This window comes from Phalacrocorax carbo, chromosome 9 (genome assembly GCF_963921805.1).
Source record: "Phalacrocorax carbo chromosome 9, bPhaCar2.1, whole genome shotgun sequence".
Classification (NCBI taxonomy): Eukaryota; Metazoa; Chordata; class Aves; order Suliformes; family Phalacrocoracidae; genus Phalacrocorax; species Phalacrocorax carbo.
Genome location: NC_087521.1, coordinates 32,207,064 through 32,230,148, shown reverse-complemented (window position 1 = coordinate 32,230,148; position 23,085 = coordinate 32,207,064). Strand labels below are relative to the sequence as shown.

General features: G+C 37.6%; 1 protein-coding gene across 1 annotated transcript in view; it reads left to right on the top strand.

Annotated features, from left to right (window-relative positions):
* PPM1A (protein phosphatase, Mg2+/Mn2+ dependent 1A) overlaps window positions 1–22,669 on the top strand; it is a 35,000-nt gene extending 12,331 nt beyond the window's left edge. Inside the window, exons 2-6 of the mRNA XM_064460995.1 lie at window positions 2,667–3,518; window positions 5,284–5,401; window positions 10,339–10,447; window positions 12,420–12,477; window positions 14,840–22,669. Coding sequence (XP_064317065.1) covers window positions 2,685–3,518; window positions 5,284–5,401; window positions 10,339–10,447; window positions 12,420–12,477; window positions 14,840–14,869 — 1,149 coding nt within the window. The 5' untranslated portion in view covers window positions 2,667–2,684 and the 3' untranslated portion in view covers window positions 14,870–22,669. The remainder of the gene's footprint in view (window positions 1–2,666; window positions 3,519–5,283; window positions 5,402–10,338; window positions 10,448–12,419; window positions 12,478–14,839) is intronic.
* Window positions 22,670–23,085: the final 416 nt, after the last annotated feature.

Genomic DNA, 23,085 nt, shown 5'->3' with positions numbered 1-23,085 from the left:
TTTTTAAAACCTGGCCTACTCTCCTACAGGTTTAGACTGGTGTTCTGGCAGAAGTATGATTAGCTAGAGTGTTGTAAGGATGACAACTGCAGTCTTTTGCTGCAGTTTACAGAAGGTGACTACTTTATGCTATAGGCTGTGAATAATTTCCTAAGTAGAAGTCCCATGACCACACTGTGGCTATCCTTCTGTCTGGTTGTATTGGCATCTATGGTGGGTAGCTCGCACCCTTGAATAATCATGTGTCAACATCTCACCTACAAGGCTTAATTTAGAATAGCAACAGCTTTCAGTTTGCCTTCTGGGGAGGGATAAGGCAACTTGATTTTTAATGGAGAGTGGATTTGTTAATTTTTGAAGTGTGCTAACAGTTCTGTATGAGTTGGTAGAACAGCATACAGCCTGCCTGTATGTATTTTTAATTGTTTGACATGATAAACTGCTGAGAGGAAAAAACGGTTTACGAAGCACAAGTCTGTCTGAATGTTGTGTACCTGGTAATGTGAGATATTAGAAGGAATACTCCTGTTTTGAGTCCAAATTTGACAGTGCTTGTGGTCAGTTTGACTAGATCCTGTTCCTAGTGCTTCTCTGCTTTGTTGTGTTTTAAACACAGTAATAATGCAAAAACACTTCACAAAAATGTGTTATTTGCTAGGGCGGTTTCTGCTTTTTGAGCTCTAAATTAACGTTAGGCATTATTTTAAACTCTGCTATTATGGAATGAATAAAAAGTCTATTATTCTGCAAAATAATCCCCATTTGATAAATGGCAGCATTCTGTAATTATTTTGATCACTCTGACTTCACTAGAGTTGCATGGGAAGAGAAAGTATTTTTCTCCTAGCAACTGCAGTAATGTGAACCTCATGCATGTGCTCAGGATACAGGACCAGTGTTCACTATATTTTCTTGGCTAGTTACAGTTTGTGTGGGCATCAATATTTTGTGTTGCCTTGAAGAGACAGAAGAACCTCAGAGTAGGTGTTGGGGTGAGAGGAAGCAGAGGTGTACTGCTGCTGCCATCTCCACCCATACAGCTGAAGTGTGTGTGGCTTTTGTTTTTGTTAACAAAAACATGTGAGCCAAAGAGTGTATATCTGGTCCCTGTGCCTCACATTTGGATCACTGTTGTGGTGAGATCAAATATAAACATTTTTGACTGTTTATTCTAACACATACAGATGCTTTAGGAAGGTTGATAGTGTCTGGAAGAGACAATGTAAAAAGCTTTTTTGGATATACAGTGTCACTTATAGCTGGAGCTGTATTGCAATAAAAGCATGTTATCAAAAAGTGATGCTATCACTTAGAAAACTGATCAAATGTATTCCACATACAAGTTAAAACCTTCTAAAATGCCCAGTGTACTAACTTTTCTGCTAGTGCAGCTGCTTAGTTTGGGCCTCAGGTAGAATCTGTTTCAGAGATTCTTCTCAGTTAATTTTTGACCACTGTCTTCAAACAGAAAAGCTCGTAGGTTTGTTCCATTACCTTGTATTGTATAACAGAGACTTGCACACTCTGCTTCCCAGGGCAGAATTTGCAAGTATGTAAAATGTGTGGCCTATTTTGTATGATTTTTTTTTTTTTTAATAATGAATGCACAAATAAACTGATGTGGATTAGAAGGGTGGGTTGGATGCTTAGGGTGTGAAAGCCATGAAGATAAACCAGTCAGTTTACACTGCCTGCAAATATGATTCTTATTCTCTTAAGCATGAGTATTTGCTGCATCACATCCTGATGATGGGAGGTGGAGGAGGGTAGGGTGTGCAGTATATTCATCTGGCTTGAATAAGGAATCATGAATTGACAATAATTGTGATTTTTATTTCCAAACAGATTTCCTTAGACTTGTCAGGGCAGTTGTCTTTCAGTGAAGCATGAATACATTAAGGTTTTAAGTAGATCTGCAGCATGGACATCTGAGAAGCTTGCTGTGTAATTTAACTGAAAATCTAAGGATGAGCTTTCACAAGATGGCTGAGCCAAAGTAATGGCTTGCTGCTGCCTAACGGGACAGCTCCTCTGTTCCTTCCAAGTCCTGCTTCTAGTTGTCCAATGTTGCCTCTGTGCAGAGCCTGGCATCATCTTAATCATTCAGATCATTTTATCTGTTCAGCAAAACAAAAAACCACCAACCAAACAAAAAACCCCGAACCTCTTCCCCCAAAAGAAAACCTCATCAGTTTGCTTTCATTTCCCCATCACTGTCAGAAAAGCAGTGAGTGAGAAGGACTCTGTGGCCAGCAGGTAGGGATCTAGAGAATGCTACTGCCCTGGAAAGACTGAACTCTTTCATTGGCTCCGTAATCATAGGGAGTGTGGCTATTCAGATGTGTGCCAGTTAACAAGTCCTCCTTCAAACTAATTTAATACGTAAGTATACTATAGGCTTTTGTCAGAACCATGAATGATAGTAGAATAAAAGTCCTTCAAGTAAAACAGCTGAAAATACTTACAAAAATACAAAAAGTGCGGCTCAGGTAGTAGCAGTGTCCTTGTTTAAATTAGATGAAAGCAATGTAAATTTGACTTGAGAGGCATGGAAGTGTCAGCTTTGTATCTGTGTATTTTTGTCATCATAACATTATCTGTTACAATGTTTCCAATAGACAAGAGATGTTTAAGAAATATCTTAATCCCTTTTTTCTTCTTTTCAGAACTGAAGGAAGGTCATCATGGGAGCATTTTTAGACAAGCCAAAGATGGAGAAGCATAATGCCCAGGGGCAAGGGAATGGGCTTCGTTACGGTCTGAGTAGTATGCAAGGCTGGCGAGTTGAAATGGAGGATGCACATACGGCCGTGATTGGTTTGCCAAATGGACTTGATGGATGGTCATTTTTTGCTGTATATGATGGGCACGCTGGATCACAGGTTGCCAAGTACTGCTGTGAGCATTTATTAGATCACATCACAAGCAACCAGGATTTTAAAGGGCCAGATGGGCCACCATCTGTGGAAAGTGTAAAGAACGGCATCAGAACAGGTTTTCTGCAAATTGATGAACACATGAGAGTCATCTCTGAGAAGAAACATGGTGCAGACAGAAGTGGGTCAACAGCTGTGGGTGTCATGATTTCTCCCCAACATACATACTTCATCAACTGTGGAGACTCAAGAGGTTTACTTTGTAGAAACAGGAAGGTTCACTTCTTCACACAGGATCACAAACCAAGTAATCCACTGGAGAAAGAACGTATACAGAATGCAGGTGGCTCTGTAATGATTCAGCGTGTGAATGGCTCCCTTGCTGTTTCAAGGGCACTTGGGGACTTTGATTACAAATGTGTCCATGGGAAAGGTCCTACAGAACAGCTGGTCTCACCTGAGCCTGAAGTTTATGAAATTGAGAGATCAGAAGAAGATGATCAATTCATCATACTGGCTTGCGACGGTATCTGGGATGTTATGGGAAATGAAGAGCTGTGTGACTTTGTAAGATCCAGGCTTGAAGTCACTGATGACCTTGAGAAAGTTTGCAATGAGATAGTTGACACCTGCTTGTACAAGGTAGCCAGACTTGAGAGGTTTATTGTGTTTTCACTATTAGAAGTTTATGAACAAGTTAAGAATAAGTTTTGATTCCAGTCTAGAAGTATCTGATGGTTTATGTTACTGTGACTTTCACAGTAATTACCACGATTTCCACAAAAATGGTGATAGAGGGGAAACGAACACACAACAGAAACAGTATGGCTTTCTGGATGGCTCTGGTTAACGAAGAGTTTAAAATCATGTACAGATATGTTGCGATCACTGGGAAACTAGAAGCTGATGGGAATTTATGGGCAAGCTAAGGACAAAAACTGCCCTTTTCTGTTTCATAACATAATTTACAAAACCTTAAGACTTAATCAGGCTAGACAATATTTTTTTCCTAATCTTTCCCTCCCTTCTTGGGCACATAGTAACACTACTGTCACAATTGCACCAAGATAAACGCAGAATGAATGAACTGTGGCTTCATAGTTTTGCAGTGTAAAATTTCTTCTTGACTATATGAAGATCTGACTTAAGTTAGGGTTTTTTTCCTGGTTTAATTACTGTATTCTTGTTCAGTCTTGTGTGATACAGCTCAGAAACTAGCTCAAGTAGAAGAATATAGGTCTGTTTTGTTTAATGGATCTGTGTAATCTTGTCTACAGTAATTTCTACTTTGTATTAGTAAGTTGCAGGATGGTGCAGCTACAGAAGTAGTATTGAGTTTTATAGCTTCACACTTAATTTTCCCAAGGCAAGCTATAATTAATAATGTAAAAAAGCCAACACGTTTGATACTAAAGAAACAAGCAGCATCTCCACTCCTGCCACATGGCTAACAAGGTCATTGTTTCCCTTTTGGAAAAATGTAATTGCTTTCTGACACTTGCAGATGGATAATGCATATATTTTTGTTTACCATTTTTGTCTGGTAATCCTGAAGACGAATACCAGGGAAGGAACAGTGGCTTGTGGATGCTGTAAGCCTTGCAGTAGCCAACTGTCAGCACCTCCCCATATACCCATATACTCTTGTTTTAAACACTGGCTTGTTCTTGATCTTGCTGACTTCAGTAGATTTAATTGGTGTTAAAAGTTAAGCATATAGATACACAGGGATATTGAAAATAAATGGAACAGTTACTTTTCGTAAGCAGAATGTGTTTGTATTTTAAGGTATTCAAGTATTAGGGGGTTCTGTTTGGTTGGGGTTTCAAATATGTCCATTTCAAATAATGCTTTTGTAAAGGCCTGGGCCCCTTCCGGCTGGTCTTTGAACATCTCTTGCTTGCAGTTCATTTTTTTTTTTAAAAAGAAAAGGAGGGTGGGAAAAAACCCTAATAGCTGTGATTTTAGGTGGAAGCACTGTCTGAATTCAGCACTTCCCTACTCAGTGCTTTTAAGCTGTAATGGTTTTCTTAACCCATCTAATAGCTGCTTTCCCAGAATGATTGATAGTACTTAAAACAAGGTGGAGCATAACTTTAATTACACATCACTCATTAGTAAAGTCAGTTTTTAAAAGACAATGGGCTGTCTGTAATTGGCTCCACGTAGTCTTCAGACCATAAAAGAGGAAAGAACAAAGTGACTTAAAAGTTGTACTGAATGAATGGGCAGGCTTCTGAAATTCTGTAAGGGGGTGGGGGGAAATTTAGGCTAATGATAATATTAATCCAAAACAGTAGAAGTTGTATTCTAATACCATATGATTTGTGAATTTTTGTGTGTAAAATGCTTTGTGTGTTTAGCCTGGTGTGTATACATTCTCAAATAATTTTTTCTTTTCCACCAGGGAAGTCGAGACAACATGAGCGTGATATTGATCTGTTTTCCGAATGCACCAAAGGTATCGCCAGAGGCGGTGAAAAGAGAGGCAGAGTTGGACAAGTACCTGGAAAGCAGAGTAGAAGGTGGATCATTTAAAAAAAAATAAGTAACTTTGTTTCTAAACAGCCCCCCTGGCCCCCTTCCCCCTCCAACAACTAAACTCTTAACACATACGGGCTTCTAAATAGACCTTCAAGTGCCATTGGCCATCTAGGGAACATCTCTGAAAAAGGCACTCATGTAGTCCTGCTGTATGTCCTGAAAAAATTCTCCTATGAAAATGCAGCAGCCTATAGCCCTGAAAATTATTCATGATGGCCAAGAAATAACTTGTTTGTGCTCAGTGTTCTTCATGAGTCCGTTGACAGCACTAACCTCGGACCAGTAAATCCTGGTTCCTGTTATATGGAGATAAATGAAATAATCAGAATATCTTGCAAAGTGTCTGTGAAGATGGTAATCTGAGTGCCATTTTTCCATATCGTTATGTACAAATTAGCCATAATATTATCCAATTATGGTAGGGTTATAGCTTGATTACTGTCATCTTTAAGGTACCTGCTAACATATTTACTTATTTGAAAGTACATCAGAAATTTGTCAAAGCTAATTTAAGCATTCATGATGAACAAAAGCTGGGAGCCCATCTTACTCTGGTAACTTCAAAATTTTGCTTTAAATCTGTATTTCAGGGGTTCTTAAACTGAAACTGCAAGTCTTAGGCATTTGATATTTGAAATCAATTTGATTTAAAAGATTTCTCATTAAAACTGGATTTATAGTGCCTTTTGGTGTGTAACGATGACCACAGCTTGGAGTTTCTGAAACTTGTGACATGCTGTATGCATTATTTGCATATGTTAAGTCTATTTTTGAAGCAGAGTCCTCTAGACCTACAGGTTACAAGCCTAGTTATGTGTATATACTCCAAGAATCCTTAATAGTACACAGGGCACGATACGCAGAGTTCTTTGCAACTATGGTATCAGCGATTAGTAATCTAGAGGAATATACTGTGCACTTTTTTCCTCCTTAACTTGCGTGAAGATAACACAGTGCAGCTTGAAATTTCACAGGAATTCTGGGTTCAGACAAATTAATGTGCCATTTTAAAGCACTTACTACCTGTGTTGATGCTCCTTCAGAAAGCATCTCCTTTTTCAAAGGCCTCATTTGCAAGGTCTTGGCAAACTACATCTGTTCTAGCCCCAAACAAATGTCCGGACAGACATTTCTGTGTTTTAATCTAACACTCACCTAATATGAGAAGTTGGTGCACAGTAAGCAATAGTGTGAATCTTTTTGACAGCATAGCAGGAATATTCAAGTGCATGGTAACACTGCATGAGCTAAGTGTCAGATGGCTTTCTCCATTTGAAGCAGCGAGCAGTTTTGCACCAGGCGTTTGAAGAGCTTACTATGTATGCCCACTCACAGAACTGGTGAGGAACAAGTGTGCTGTAAATTCACACATTAATTTACTATTTTGGGCAAGTATTACCTTTGTATCTTAGATATTTTGTCTGAGTTCAGACAAACCCATGACCTAGAATACGAAAATATGTTCAAGTTAAGGCTGCATCTTTAGCTGGCCTCATTGTAGCCCGGAACGTTATGGTGAGGAAAGCTGACGTTTTTTGTACAGACACTTCATTTTGTAAATGAAGAACCTAAACACTGGAACTGCACGTCATTATGGTACAGACAATGAATTTGGCTGCCAGTACTTTGCATTTATACAAATACAAAATTTCAGGGATGAGCAAAGTGTCATACTTCCATAGAGGCAGAAGGATTCTCTGTGTAGTTACAAAGCACTTTAATACTAATTTAACGGGATGGTGTCTGAATAACTTGAGGAAATACATTGTACTTCCCCTCAAGGGTCTTTGCTTCTTTTTTAGAGTTGTTGTCAATCTCTTGTCTATTGTTGCACAAAGATGATATTTAAATTAATAAATATGTAGTAAACACTATTCAAACCAGCAGTGATTTGTATCAGCTCTGTGCAGAATTTGGCCTTCAAGGTCTTACTCATTAGGGAAGCTGAGAGGCTGGACTAAAGTAAAACTTTAGTCAATTAACTTTGTTAAATTTAACTTAATTTTTGTGCAGTTAAATTGTTTCCTGGTATAAATGGATAATGCAGTATAGGCTAGTAATGTAGACTGCTACAGCATCTGAAACTTTCAACACTACAGTGGATAATCTTGCTGTTATCCTAGGATACTTTAAGAATGGAAGTGCTTCACTTTAAAAGCCTGATCTTAAGCTGAAGGGACTAAAATATGTAGAGAGTACTTTTAGAATGATCTTACTAATATGTAATATCGTTTTAAAGTTAAAATCCATTAAAATAGAAACTTGGTGAAAATGCGTATTATTTAATCTTAAGCACTTTAGTACACAGTGTAGTCCAACAAGAAATGAGATTTGATGCTTACTAATGTGCATTTTTTCTGGTTGTACTTTTATTCCCTCAGCCCAGAATATATCTTCATACTGTTAAGATATAGTGCAAATTTTAAGATTGAATAGGGCTTAATACTGATGGTCATCTTGAATAAGGAGACCCGATTCAGATTTTTAAAAAATGTGGAAATTCTTCTATTTACCATGCTACCTAGGACTCTCCTTTTACTGATTTTGATGTGTTTTGTGGTCCAGATTCATAGCTACAATAAATAATAATGGAAAAAGAAGCAAGTGTGGAGAAGCATCTTTGTGCCCTTACTTGCAATATATCAGTGTTGCTCCTAAAATATCATGTGAACTTCATGGTAGAAGTAATCAATCATTCCAAAATGTGTTGCTATTATTTGCACTAATATGTGTTATCGATGTGTTGACTCTAAAAAGAAACTTGTTTAAGCTTTTTTCTGTTCTCAATTTTTTTAACATAAAAACATTCCATAATAGATAATCCTTGCAATATTTATACCTAATAGAGATAAATAATTTTAAGTTAGCTGTTATGTTTCTCCCAATATTTAAAAAAAAATCAAAGCTCTGACTTTTTCCTAAATTTTCTGTGGAATTCCCATTCAGAATATGAAAAATCAGATATGTATTGAATACTTTATTTTTAGGGTTGTAAGTACATTCTTCCAGTACTTGATGCCATGAAAATGTGTAGAAGGTTTAAATTAAATTAAAGGCTGGGGGGAGGGTTGTAAGATGTATTGAAAGAAGATAATTCCAATAAATTAAACACAGCTAGCAGACCGACTCCATTTGTTGTGTCTTCAGTGTTCATTCAGTCTGTATCTATAGTTTTATCAAAATACAAATGTATTCATTTAGTGGAGACTGTATGTTAAATGTACTGCAGATACAGGTTGTGAAACTGTGTAGCATAGGTAAACTACAAATTCCTTATTTTTGTACAGCAGAACTTTAGCACTAGCACAATGTAGAATATACTAGATGTTCAAAATTGCACAATAAAGGAACTTGGCAAACCAAATCTGAGATCTTTGCTTCTTATTCAGATTTAAGAGCGTTAGATTATTTACTAAATACTAGATGGTAAAATGAATTTTGGCTATAGATTTTGAGGAAATGGCAAGTTTTTGAGGTGTCTATGGTGTATGGTGTCACGTATTTAAAATATAGGTTTCGAAGTAAACAGCATAAAGCTTTGTGTTGCAGAGTTTGACACTGGTTGAGGGCTAGACAGTGCTTCTACTGTACCTTGCAAATAGTTTACACAGCCTGACTGCAAAATAGAGCTGATGCTTTTTGTAAACACACGCAGCCCTGAACACCTATTACATGCATAAAAAGTAATTAACATTGTTTTAAATTTTTTTAACTAAAAAGACTGGATACATGTTGGTTTTTAAAGCTTTTAATGCACCTTATCTCACTAATTAAATTATAAAATGGAAACTTGGTATGCTTTTCTGGAATTATCATTTAGGGCAAAAACTGAATGCTAGAGTGTTTTTCAAAGGTGGTACTGGTGACTTCCAACTACTCTTCAAGCTGTGTAGATGCTTTATTACATGAAGAATAGCATGTGTGTACATACATGGCATGTGTAGATACATGCACATATGTACACATTATTGTACGTGTGCTGCAGTATTCACTTGAAGATCGACAGTGGCAAGTCTTAATAATTAATATCTCTTACAATTTCTAAGAGCTCGTGTTTACAGAGAAACTGATGAGGTACACTTTGAAACATGTGTTTGTTCTGTAAATTTTGTAAAATCACTATTTAAAGAGTGACTCCTCCGGGGTGGTATGGTCTGAAACCTCTTGAGTTCAAATAAAATTGTGTGTTTATGACTTGGGGGGGTGGGGGTGGAAATAGGCCTAAGAGTAAAATTAAAGAATGACTTTCTTAGGAAACATGACTGTGGCTACAGTACAGATTCTTTTCACCCCAAAGTTGATCAGCTTTAAATAACTGCCCAATATTCACATGTCCCCTAAGTGAGTTGAGAATGGAACTGTCTTAGATGTCTCTGGCTTTTAATTTGTATGTAATAGTTCTTGAAACTTGCATGTTGCTGTAATGCAGTGAGGTACAAGTGTTGGCTAATACACATACAGCCATGGGAGTTATTTTTAATAAGTCTGACCTTTTGTTTCTTGAAAATACTATGCTTTCTATGTGGTGACAACCTTTTATCTTCTGTTGCAGCAGTAAAGCTGATGTTAATATCTGCCTCGTGCCCAGGACATTTTGCTGGGAAGATATTACATCTTCTGTTATATCTGATGTATAGCAGGAAAGCCATTAAAGAATTTTTTCCTCACTTTTATTAGATAGCTGTGTGTTTCTAAAACCAGTGTGCATGTTGACAGCAGTGTATCTTTGTCAAATCTGTTAAAGGTTCTTTTTCTTATGGAGCCAAAGTTAACAATTACCATGTTGAATATGGTCTGTCATCTTTTTTTAATATATATATTAGCAGAAGTTAAGCTGCCTTTTTATAAAACTGAGTGTTTCAATCTTTTTAAGTTAAATTTGGACTGCACTTACAAAAAAAGTACTTCTGATTCCCAGAGATCATAAAGAAGCAGGGTGAAGGAGTCCCAGACTTAGTCCACGTGATGCGTACGTTAGCAACTGAGAGCATCCCAAACCTCCCGCCAGGGGGTGAATTGGCAAGCAAGTGAGTTCACATCAGTATACATGTGGTTTTTGATTTAAATTGAAACTTAACTGTAAGGCCACTCTTAAAAGTGGGGGGAGGGGAGAAAGGGTACAGGACAAAAGGTGATGATCTGTTCTCTGATTTTATTACTCAGTTGTTCTGAATGAAAAGGACAGAGTTATGAATCACTACTAAAATTAAATGTCAAACTCTAGTTTTGGAAAAGACTGAGTGTTTTTTAAGGGTGGCCTGAGTGTGTCTGTTTTTGTAATTAACTGGGTTTTCTGGGTGGGAGGTTATATTTGAAGATGCAAAGATAATGCACTGACTTTAGTAGTTACATGGATATGTAGTCCTACACTTCGACAAGAAGTGATATGCATATGATGTTTTGCTTGGCAGCTTTCTTCTCTTGTCTGTAGCTAAAGCAATGTTGTAATTGCTTAAAAGTTTGCTTTTGTATCTCTCTGCATGTGGCAAATCTGAAAACCAGCTAGGAGTCTATCAAAGAAGAAAAGGGGGAAGTTAAATTTACAGTTTTATGTAGGCTGGCTTTGTCCTTGAAGAGAGTTCAGTGTTGATGCACAGTGGCTTATCAAATTGATGTTTTTAAGTCTTTAAGGAAGCAATGTGCTTAGCTCACTTGCACGCCAAACCAAGTGCTTTGTGGTTTAAAAGATTGTTTGCGAACCTGTGCTGTGTTAAAATGGATTGGGCACATATGGTACGGACTATATTTTTAATGCTTCAAAATACGATTTTTGTGTAGTTACAGCAAAAAACATGAAGACTCTAGGTATGTAATTGATTAAATTATAAGAACTGCAAAGATTACTTCTACAAAACAAAGTTGTTCTTACATGAACTGTTTGACTAGGAAAAGAAGAGATGGCCACCTCGCGTACAGTAGCAGCATCTATTAAGGATGTGTTGCTGTAGTCATGAAGCATGGATGAGTTAGTCACTCAAGAAGTACAGCATACAAATTGATTTTTCTCAACCTCGTTTGGCTAGTGGTAGCATCATGGTTGTGAGGAAGTGACTGACTTCCGTGGGGGTTTGTGCCTTCGTGATGCTAGTTTGTACAGGGATTGATGGAAGTATGGATTTAATTGGATGTTAGTGTAACTCAGAACACTGCTGCCAATTTGGAAGGAAAATAAAGTTTTTCAAGAAACCTGCCTTTATTTAGAATCAAAGATATCTATTTCTTGAAAGATAAGGGAAACTTTCCAGCTCATATGAGCAATGTGCTTTGTGTGTAATTGCTTGTGTTTATTGCTTTAAATTCAGCCCCTTCTTCTGTGCCCTATAATCAATCAGTAGATTCACTATGATGTTTATACTGCTGCATGGTAGTTCCTGACTTTTCGGTGTTACAGGATGATTATAAAGCCTATCATCTGCTTTTTTCTTCTAATGCACTCCTTTGTGATTCCTCTGCATGCATTCATGAGCAGTTAAAAGGTTGTTCTTTGAAGTTTGTTTTGTATCGCAGTTGTAGTCTGTTACTTCATCATACTTGGTTCTGCAGAGGGGGATCTGGAAGAAAGTTGCTTTTAAAGTCAAATCTATAATTCCTGTCTCTTATTCCCCTCTTTCCTTCCTGCTCCCCTCCAAAGTTGTTTCCTTATGCTGGGTAAGGCAAAGGCTTCCTCTTCCTTCAGCCTTGCATTGGGTTTTTTTTGAGTATCAGTTCTCAAGAAAACCTTTTCACCCTGTGTGTTTAAAAACCACACCAAAAAAACCCCAATGCCAAACCCATGTTGCTTGTTTACAGGTTGCTTGCAGTTTTTCTATTAATATTTTCTCAATATATTTCCCATCAATATTAAAGCTTGATAATTCCAGAGATTAAAGTTAATTACAAGCTTTTTAAATTATTATCATTAATTATCTTACACATGCTGAGCACACTTTTTTAAAGGAGGAAACTGTCAAGATGCTTGAATTTAAAACCTTAAAATCTTTTGGGTTTTTTTTTCTCTAGACGGAGTGTGATTGAAGCCGTTTATAACAGACTGAACCCCTACAGGAATGATGATACTGTAAGTATCCTCCTTCTTAACGTTATCTTTCCCTCCACCCCAATTATTTTAACTGTTTTGTAAAGAGACATATTGCTAGTTCTTGTTAAAAGACCCCTTCACCCAAAGAAGCAATAGCAATGTTGTGTTCTTTGGACTATGTTTTGTAATTGTTTTCTGCTGCATTCTGCTGATCAGTCTCAAAACTCCGGTATGGTTGATTCCTTTGTCCTCTGGAATTTCATTATTTGAATCCTACCTGGGTTTCCAAACGCTTTCCTGCTGAATGGTGCAGTGTCATGTATATTTTTTTCCCTTTCAAATTGGAGACACTTTTCCCCAAATATCAAGAAGAAAAAGCCTGTACTTATAGTTTAAACAGATCTGTAACTGTCAGCTCTAAGGATACATTAATTTTCCAAATGGACTGTGTAAGCACTTCTGTTCTTAAACATGGCACATCTTACAACAAGTGTGTACGGTTCAGGTTCTTGCATCAGTGATCAACATGGCATGAATCTACTGTCGGTGGGGAAAAAAAACCCCAAAACTCTAAAGTACAAACCGTGATCCCAACTGCAGTTAAGACCACTGGAAACAATGTTCTGTCACTGAAAGTGCTGTACCTAGTTAAGTTGATCCTCCAACTATAAGCAGAAATCACTTAGATGCTTAGGAGTAACATAAGTGAAATGCATCCAGACATAAAGAATTGTGCATTGGCTTTACAACTGGGTGCTAGTTTCTTTGGCAGTTCTCATTACATCTTTAGCATAGAAATTCCTAAGTAGTGGCTGAAAGAGGATGTTTCACCTTTAAAATCCGTTCTGTATTATGTTACTGTACATTTGTAGAACAGTACACAAGTTTTTGTTTTGCGATGATGTTGGCAGCTTGGATACAGGAATTTGCATACTGAATAGTTGGCATGCGGCTGCTACGTTTTTACTCACTGCTGCTTTTATGCTTCAACCTTGCACTTGGAACAAACATAACTGTTTTGGTCTTTCATATAATTGCTCTCCTTTGCTACTTCTGGTCTTGAAGAAAAAACTGGAGGTGGTACTTTTACAAAGGGTAATTTTAGTGATTTGGCTTTTTTTACTACACCTCCGTGCCAACTGTTCTTTATGGTTTGTAATGAATTCTGTGTGCCAGTGTGAATGAAGGGTGCAGAACTTCAGTGCTAAGAAATTGTCATATGTGGCATTGCTAGAGACTTAATTAGCCTCTCTTCCCTCGAAGGAATCGGTAAGGCAGTGCGTTTGAAGAGGAGTAATATTTCTACCTCCTGCAGTCTTAGTAATGATAGGGAAGAGTAGCTGTGGAAGCAGCAGCATAGACTGTTGTTAAAGCCTGTGATGGCCCTTGATTACCTAGGGGAAGGTACCAGGTAGTGCTGAAACAGAGATCGCTGTACAGAAGCAGTTTTCTTTGATGCCTGTACTACTGTCTTAACTGTTGCTTTGGCAACTGACCTGTGGTCCCACTTCTTAGTTGTGGTGTTAACCTGCACATCCAACTGATGAGGCAGTTAGAGAAAGCTGAATATACAACAGTCTAAGCAAAGGAAAAGGAAACAGACGTGACACAAAGGCAAATAGATTAAACACTTATTAGAATGAAATATTTTATTTGTACTAGGTTTTTCAACTGATAGCAGGAATCGGTTAAACACTTTTCAGTGGTGTGGTAGTTACACAGAATCCCCTGTTGCCTCTGGGCCTAATGGACCAAATTTTAGGGATACTCAGGTATTGGATGCATGGTTGTAATGCCATGTAGCCTGGCCATACAGTTATGATTTAGAGCATGGCATGTCTCTGCTTCCAGTTTTTTTCTTAGATACATTTTTTTTACTTGAGGTTTTATTACTATCCAAAATTAGGGTTTCCTGCAGTTGCCCAAACTACACTTCTCTAACCTTAAATTATAAGTGTTAAAATTGATCTGAGTTATAACAGGGTGTCAGTTGATGACTCTATCTTCCTGTGCAGTGAGGGAGGGCTGAAAACATGAAAGACGGTAATGATAATAACAAATGGCATGAGGCACATCCTGCTCTTTTTACACATCTATGTAGTAAGTGTATCCATTTTGTATTGCTTCTAACTACTCTGGGAATGCTTTTGCGTAATGTGCCTAGGATGGTATTTTGAGCATTGATAAGGTTATTACAAAATGTCTTGGTGCTAATGCTTCATTAATTAAGCATATGTGGATTTTAGATATTCTTAAATGCTGTTTCTGAAAGGGGAGAGAAAACAGACTCCTAAAATGACTGAAGTCATTTTCATTTAACCCTTTTCAGTCTGGATTATCCAGAAACTGCTGTAACTATGGGCACTCCAGACTTTAAAGGGTTCCTTCTTTTTTCTTTAAGGATTCTGCCTCAACTGATGATATGTGGTAAAACTGCTCATCTAGCTGTGGAGTTCACGTTTCATCCTTCAAATGAAAGTGCAGCCCAACCTCAGCGACCCTTCTTAACATCCATCCTCAACCTTAATTAAAGAAGGGAATATGATGTGTTGGTGAGAGTGACTACAGCAGTACGACATCTAGCCCAGGAACTGATCTTTTTTTGTAAAACAGACTTCTGTAAACGTGATTTCAAACCATAATTCATGTTGTAAATCAGACTCCAGCAATTTATGTTGTATGATTTTGTTTTTGTAAAGTGCAATTGTCTTTGTACAAAATGCTCATATTTAATTATGAACTGCTTTAAATCACTATAAAGGTTAGAAGAAATGTTTGGCTTGTGTGTTGCAACAATATATATCCCTTGAAATTCATGTTGTGGTTTTGGATTGCAAGGAGCAGCAGCCTAGCCAGCTAGGTGCTCAAGAGGTGCACAAAACTGTAAAGACAACTTCTTGTTTTATGAGGGCTGAACTCGTGGGCAACTTACCAGAAATTACAGTGTGTGAATTTGCTTGGCAATGGAAAAATAACTTGTAGTGCACATTCTTCAACAAACGTATATCATTTTCTTGGACGCACTCGTGCTCTCACATTGAGTTAAAGGGAGTTCTGATTTTGACTTCAGTGGGAGTTAAATCATGCCCTATTAATAGTATCATGTTCATACGCATACGAATCTTGGGATTAGAATGCCTTGATTCTTTGCACCTCTTTTTTCATTAACCCTTACCTTAAACTACTAATCACTGAGCACGAACGGGCAGCTTTCTACATATAGTAGGAGTCTGCAGCATTTTTACAATCCTGATTGGCTGGGTCTGCTGCTGTTCCAAGTAAAATACTTTGAATTCCATTTTATCAATAAAGCTTGATTTAACAAACAAGAAATTTATCCATAAATGTGTAATTCCTTTTTTCCTGCCTTTTAAAATTAAGTCAGTGCCATTGTAAATGATATTTTACTTGTGGAAGAATATTTTTATTAATTGGTAGCCCATTTTTAAAATGGGAAGGATTTTGATTATTGCCCAAGACATAGCCATATGCTAGAGGATGATGTGAGATTAATCCGTTACCCTATTTTTTACAAGTGTGGGTTTTTTCAGGCTTTTTGGTGGTTTATTTTTTCTCCCCACTGAAGATGTGCATTGGTTTGAATTTGCCTACTGTTTGATAAAAATACATTTGTCAAAGCCTGACAATCTTTAACATTTTATGGTGTGTGTTTTTAATTGACCCACTTACTTAGAACGAGAGACTAGTGGTTAAACAGTACTTGTGATTTGAGATATAGCATGTTGACAATATTTAACTGTTCGTTGTTTAAAATTCTAATTTAAAATTTTATAAGATAATAAACTAATTTGATTTAAGCTTAGCTTTCTCCCATTGAGCATACGGAAATTAAGTTTTCAAGTCAGTCGTGTTTGCAAAACTGCTGTTTTGTGCACCTTGTATCGTCTTTTTGGTTGAGAATATTGTATTTAATATGTAGTTTACTCATTTAGTAGGCAGACTCCCCAAAACGAAAATCAGTAAAACAAGTAGATTGTAACATTTACTGCAGTTAAACAGAATCAAAACTTGGTGTATAATTACTTTTGATAGGAAAATGTAGTACAATGCATTTTGCTATATTTGTCTTTCCCTGACTTTGAAATATACATATTTGTATATATAGCCTTAAAACTAATGCAGAGTTAGGGATCACTGAACAGTGAAAAAGTAACTTATAGTGTCTTGGAATTTAGTATATACCAGCAAACTTTTTTCTTTTATCCCTCTTGTCTATGTGGGGTGCTTAAACGTAACTTCATTGTATTCAATTTGTAATCTGTTCAAGCATGAATGAAGAAAACATAAGCACTATTTGTATTTATAAATTTATAGCAATTTTTGCTTAAAGAACCAGTTCCTTACCTACCTATGAATAAATGCTTAAAATGTCTAATTTTGTTGTAGAGTGCAAAACTATAATAATGTTAAGTTATAGCTTCACAGGCACTTAACAAGCATATTTAATAATACATGGCGTATTAGTGCAAAAAGCTAAACCTAATTTAGGATGAGGCAGATACAGTTCTGCCCTTTTTCATAGAGACTAAAGTTTAGTTTTGGAAACTGCAAAACCTTGAACTGGACTGTGGAACCTTTTGAGTTTTAAACTTTAAAAATCGGAAGCAAAACTGTGGTGTGAAAAGCCATACTTCAAACTATAATCACTTAACCTGTCTCAGTGACAATTGATATTTGAAGCCTCTTCTCAGGAGGACTCCTAAAGGTTAGAAAGAAAATAATTCTGCTATTGCTACAGGCGATGTAACTAGGTTTGAGGGTAGCGGAAGAAAGCCCGTTTCAGGCCTTTCTCTCTCCCGCCTATGTTCAGCGTTTTGGTGAGGTCAGAGCACTGAATCTATTACGTATGCATAAACACTGCCATTTTAGATACAGATTTTGATTACAAAATATACTAATTAAGTATACAAAGCATCCTAGAAAAGAGGCAAGCTGTATTTTTCACTGCTCTGAAAAGAAAAAGGCACTTTTGCACCTTTGTGCATCTCCTTGTTGCACCAGAAACTTTTTTTTAAATGCTAAAAACATTAGCACCTCAGGGGCAAGGCAGCAATTTTTAAGTATTGTGTGCTATTTATTTCCCTCTTGGAAAAAGATTCCTGTGTGACAAAAATGAAAAATGTGTGATGTTAAAAGATGTATTTTTAAATACATGTTCAGATAGGATGGTCCCAATTTGCTTGTTTTTAAAAGGAAATGACATTTGTAAAGCTAGTTTGCTTTGCATGCCGTGCAACTTTGTTTTCCTTCTTCATTTGACAGCTTCACTGGCTTCAGTTTCTGTGAGTTTTGTTACAGCCAGATTAAATGTTTCACTGATCGTTCTGGGAGAATACCTGTACTGCTTTATAGACAGCTGTTTCAAATAATTCTCACTAATTCAGCATTGAAATATGTTCAAGACAGAGGCTTCTAAAATGTGTTTTAAAACCAGTGTTGGATTAACTAAATGCAATTACATTAAGTAGGGTCCTAGATTTGCAAGGCTTTGTAAGTCTGTTGTATCAGAGGAGTCCCTGGTACACATGGTGGGCAGAAATCAGCAGGCCCTGTGCAGGTTGTGAAGCCAGAGCCTTTTAGCTGGCTTGCTCTGGCCTAGCCAGGAAGCAGCACCACAAAGACCGTGATACGTGGCCATCAATCATTTCAATCTTCCAGCAGAAGTCAGAATCGGAGAGAAAAATTTAATCTGCTTGTCATTAAACTATGCTGAATTGCGGTAATCCTAGGCTATGTCATACTCATGAGATGCCTGATGAGTATTAAGCAGCAGATGAGTAATGGTAGCACTTACCTTGATCATTTGTGCAGGTGCTAAAGCTAATCATTTTAACATGTACTCAGGGTAAACTGATCAGCAGCCAGTAAATTGTTTATTGCAAAGCTGGTACTGGCTCAACTGTATAGGTTAAAAACTAAGCCGTTTTGCTCAGTTCAAGAATTGGAAACTTAAAAAGGTGATTTAAGAAAACTAGGGAACAGTTTGCACTTCAATGGATTCCCTGATAAGAATTTCATCTTAATTTGTGACTCTGCGATAGGACAGACTTCCTGCTGCATTTCACTTCAGTAACTGATGAACTAAGGATATGGATCCATGATCAACTTCTGTCAAGACTGAACTATTGCTATAAGTTTGCCCCTACTGCCCTTTCTATGCCAGCAGTCATGCTTACGCGGCTGTGCAGTTTGGGATAAAAAAATCTGTAGTTTTCAGCTGGGTGAGTTGATAATCCAGCTGTGGGATGCTGGTACTAGGGCAAGATGCAGAGTGGGGAAACAGAACTGAGAGCAAAGAAATGGTTGCACCACCCCTTCTGCTGCAGTTTGGGAAACCACACCCTAAACACAGATAAATGATTGACCTGTGCAGGGAGTATCGAAGCCTTTGCAGATCTTTTTCTCCGTTCTATACTTAAGACAAACATTTTGCTTTGGTAAATGTTCTTTTTCTTAAAACTGGGATCATGAGACTGGTTTTAATGTCATCTTGTGTATGAGTTCCCTGCTGACAAACTTATTTTCTGTTCACTTTCTCTAGATGTATGTAGCTCTGTCCTATGGGACAGACAGCACGGCTGCCACAATTAGGTTAATGATAGGGTTGGTCCAGTTTAACCATATTTCACTGTACATCAGGATTACATCATGCTGAGGTGTTACCTTCCTCTTTACCTGCACCTTCTTGAGTTGCTTTTATGCACAAATAACCTGGTATATTTAAATTTCATTATATTTAAACTTGCCATGTCTGTAACGGACTAACCGTTAGTAAAATGTTACCCTTTTCCTCATCATTTGGCAAATACGGTATCTTAATGCAAACCTGATGTACCTTGCACAGGTTCAGAAACAGCAAAACCGTGTAGAGCTATAGAGCGGTACCTGACGGTTTTCTGTAGCAATGGAATTGTTACTCTGTGCCAAGCTTCATGAGATGTGAAAATAACGTCTCCTAGATCACTAGTATAGCCCCTTGTTCCTACAGCTGCATGTGTTTGAGATGACCGCGACCTGAGCCCTCGTATACCAATACAGGGTGTAAAGTCTTTGCAAGTGGTAAAAAGGCTCCACACGTGGATTTCTAAGATGCTGTAGTGCATAAAATGAATGTGATTCCTGCTATAAGCTGTAAAAATGGAGCAAAATTTAAAAGTAGCAATCTGGGGCTAAGTACTTTTGACTGACCTGTGGAGTACTGATCAGAGAACCCGATCTTTTGGTGAGCTCTTTCTGAGCTGTCTCTGTGGAGCGATTGCATGGCGCACGGGTCTCTGCAGACCCAGGCGTGCACCTTCTGAACCTCTCTGTAGTCTTATTTTGCTTAATAATGTTGCTTTGTAAACAAGGTAGCAGTCACCTGCGCCGTGGCATTGATTCACAGAAGTTCAAGAAGCTGTAGTAAAACTTAAAGCTTTTCTTTATTCTCATGGACCACTAAATGCTTTCCAGTAAAAAAAAAAAATAATACACAGCATGCTAAAAGCTGAGTTTACATTGTCTTCCATTGAAAACTTGTTTCTAGAAAAATCTACAAATATTTCTGCTATTTACTTAATATGTGAAAAAAATGTCTGGAGCTTTAATCTGATTGTGTCAGAGTTGTTGGCCTGTAGTGACATAGGCTCTATACATACTCCTTGCTTTATTTATATTTTTATTTGATGTTCCTTTTAAGTAGCAGTAAACCAGATCTTTTTTCTTTCCCCCTCATGTAGACACTCTTATGAAGTCTTTGCTTCCAAGCTAAGAGAACGGGAGTGATAACGGTGTCTTAGGAAAGGGTTTGGGGGGAGGCTTGCTTTAAGTGCAACAACAGAACCCCTAACCTTTGAAACCACAAAATTTGGGGAAGTGGGCTTAACTTCAAAAATGCCTTTTGTAGAATTAATAGTTCTATACTGAAAGTGTCAAAACTTCAGTAGTGTTGGGATGACAGGTCAGATTTCTAAAGTATTGTTGTATGCCGAGCCAGATTTTTAGTTAACTTGTACTGATTCCTGTCCAAATGCTTTTTAAAATATCACTAGACAGCTATTCCTCCCCCCCCACCCCCCCCCCCAAAAAAAAAAAGAAAAGCAATGGTCCTTACTACTGTGTAACCAGCCATTTATTTGCAAGGGTGAGTGCTGTGTCAGATAGTAACATTCTCCTTTAAGAGCACTACATCTGCACTTCTCCGCTCGCTCAATAAGAGAGCCAAAACTGAAATTCATTTTTGCTTCCATTAACTCTGTGGCTCTGAAGAGCTGGCGGGAGCGTGGCGGGGGTTTCGCAGCTAAAGTAGACAGGACTCTTCATAGATACTGAGAGTAAGCCTCCAGAGTTGAAGGAGGTGCCATTGTTGTTTCTTTTGAGGAATATCTTTGAGAAGAAAAATGAGAAAGCAGACTGGCAGGTCTCAGTTATGTACTTCTACTTCTATCAATGACTATAGACTAAGGTCCGCAGTGTACTTTCTCTTGCATTATTGAATTCCAGTCGGAGCAATGGAAATACTGAGTAGCTGATTTCATTTTCACTGTTGGGATTTCAGGCTGAAGCGCAGAATTTTTGTTCAAATTACAGGGAAAAATTAAATTAAGATAGTCTTGGGAAAATGAGGCACGTCCTTAACTTTACTTCCTGCTGACATTGATGGAGCTTCACTCACTATGTAAAATTTGCACATGTGTTGTTGGAGCCTGAAATGTCCCACTTGGAATGAGAAAGAATTGTAATCTTTATTCAGTTTTGGTTTTGAAAAAGCTTTTCAAAGCCAAAGGGAAGAAGGTGGTAATGTTAAAGATTGATTGGAGATAATTTCATAATTCTTTAAACATGTAAGTCAGCATTTTTTTCTTTTAAAACATCAGAAGGGTGCAGTTTAAGAGGTTTGGTCTTTGATGTAGTGCTTTTACCTGTAAAGAATAAATGAAAGGATGAAACCCAAAATGGGATGGAAAAACAGTGAGACCCTAAAAATCTAGCAATAAATGTGCTGAATTTACATAACATTATTTCCATGTGTAGTGATAGACATACTGAAAGGATCTTTGTCAGTGTTTTTAGGGGGACTTTTTATTCTTGCCAAGTGTTTAATGCTAGGCTGGCAAGTCTGCAGCAACTTGAAATTTCCAGATTCTGACATTGGAAGCCAGGCATGACACAACAGAGGCCCCAGTACGTGAGACGCTGCAGTACCCGTTGCCACGCGTTCTGCGGGTTAATGCAGCGCAACCGTGCAATGCTGGAAGTTGGGATTTCCTAGGCTACATTTTATTGCTGATGGTGTGATTCACAGTGACCTTGAGTACCAAGAGTTAAGTTGTATTTATTAACCAGATCTAACTCTTTGGTGCCAGGAATCTAGTTCTTGGAGTCAGTGCTGAATTACGCAAATGTTCTTGGCAAATCGTGCCGGGTAGTTCACTGTTTGGGAAACTGAATTGCTAGCAGTGAAGGGTTAATACGAGACAAAAGCCTAGATTCTCCTAGCCAGGGAGTGCTCGATATTTGAAGAGTGTGAGGTTTGATTTCCGCAACTGGCTGCTTTAAGTCTATTAAAGCAGAGGTTTTGGTTTCTAGCATCTGTCTTGTTACTAAGACCATGTACAAACATGCTGAATTAGAGAGTTTTCACCTGTCTTGTCGCAGAATTGAGTCGACATCGTATCATACAACTCATTTGTAGTGACATGCTGTGCCTGTCTTTTTAGAAAATTCATGACCTCTTTATATCTATTTTGTGGAAAGTGTAACTTTTTTCATTGATGACCTGTATAAATGTGCGTTACGGATGGAGAGAATTAAGCTTGAAAAGCATGTTCGCAGATTACACGGCTTCATTATGGAATTTATAAATTTAACAGAGTAATATACAAGAGCATAACTATTTTCCTGAAGTAGAATGTATAACAATATATAATAAATTATTCTCCACGTAGTTCACCCACTCTTTACAGTTTTACACAATTCAAGCTGTGTGTTTACAGAAAGTTCAATAAATGTATATTTTGTACTATGTACAGATTCCTGGTCCCAAAGAAAATGTGTGAACTTGGTTTCTAACTTAACTTTTTGAGATTGTATTTTTTTTTCGGTTTGGAATCAGTTGAACAAACTGCGTTATGCCTGTCGATGGTGGAGGCTGGCATTGGAGCAAATGGGAATTGGAAATATTTCTAATCTACAAAAATGATTCCACTAAATAAAACAGGCAATTACATCATGTGTGTGTATTTGAGTGGTATGCTATACGCCATTTTCACATCTGTTTTATTATTGCTAATTTACAAACTTATGAGGCCTTTTCTGATTCAAGGCAGTTGTATTAAAATGGAATATTGAGTGCTTATTTTGATCATTTTTAGTTACAGTAATAAAAAAAAAAACCACTTTTCACTGGTTTTCCCCTTACATGTTGAAACTCCAAGATAAAGCAGCATGTGCTTGGCTCCAGCCACGGTGTTCCCCAGAGACCACCCAGTCTGGGGTTTTTGGGAGAGCTAGGGATTGATTAGGATGCCCGACTTTTGGAAAACCAAGTCACACAGGAGCGAAATATGTTTGTGTCTTCTGCCCTGATTCAGTACTGTAAAATAGAGGATAAACTTCTGTAATATAATTTGTAAGAATTTAAGGACA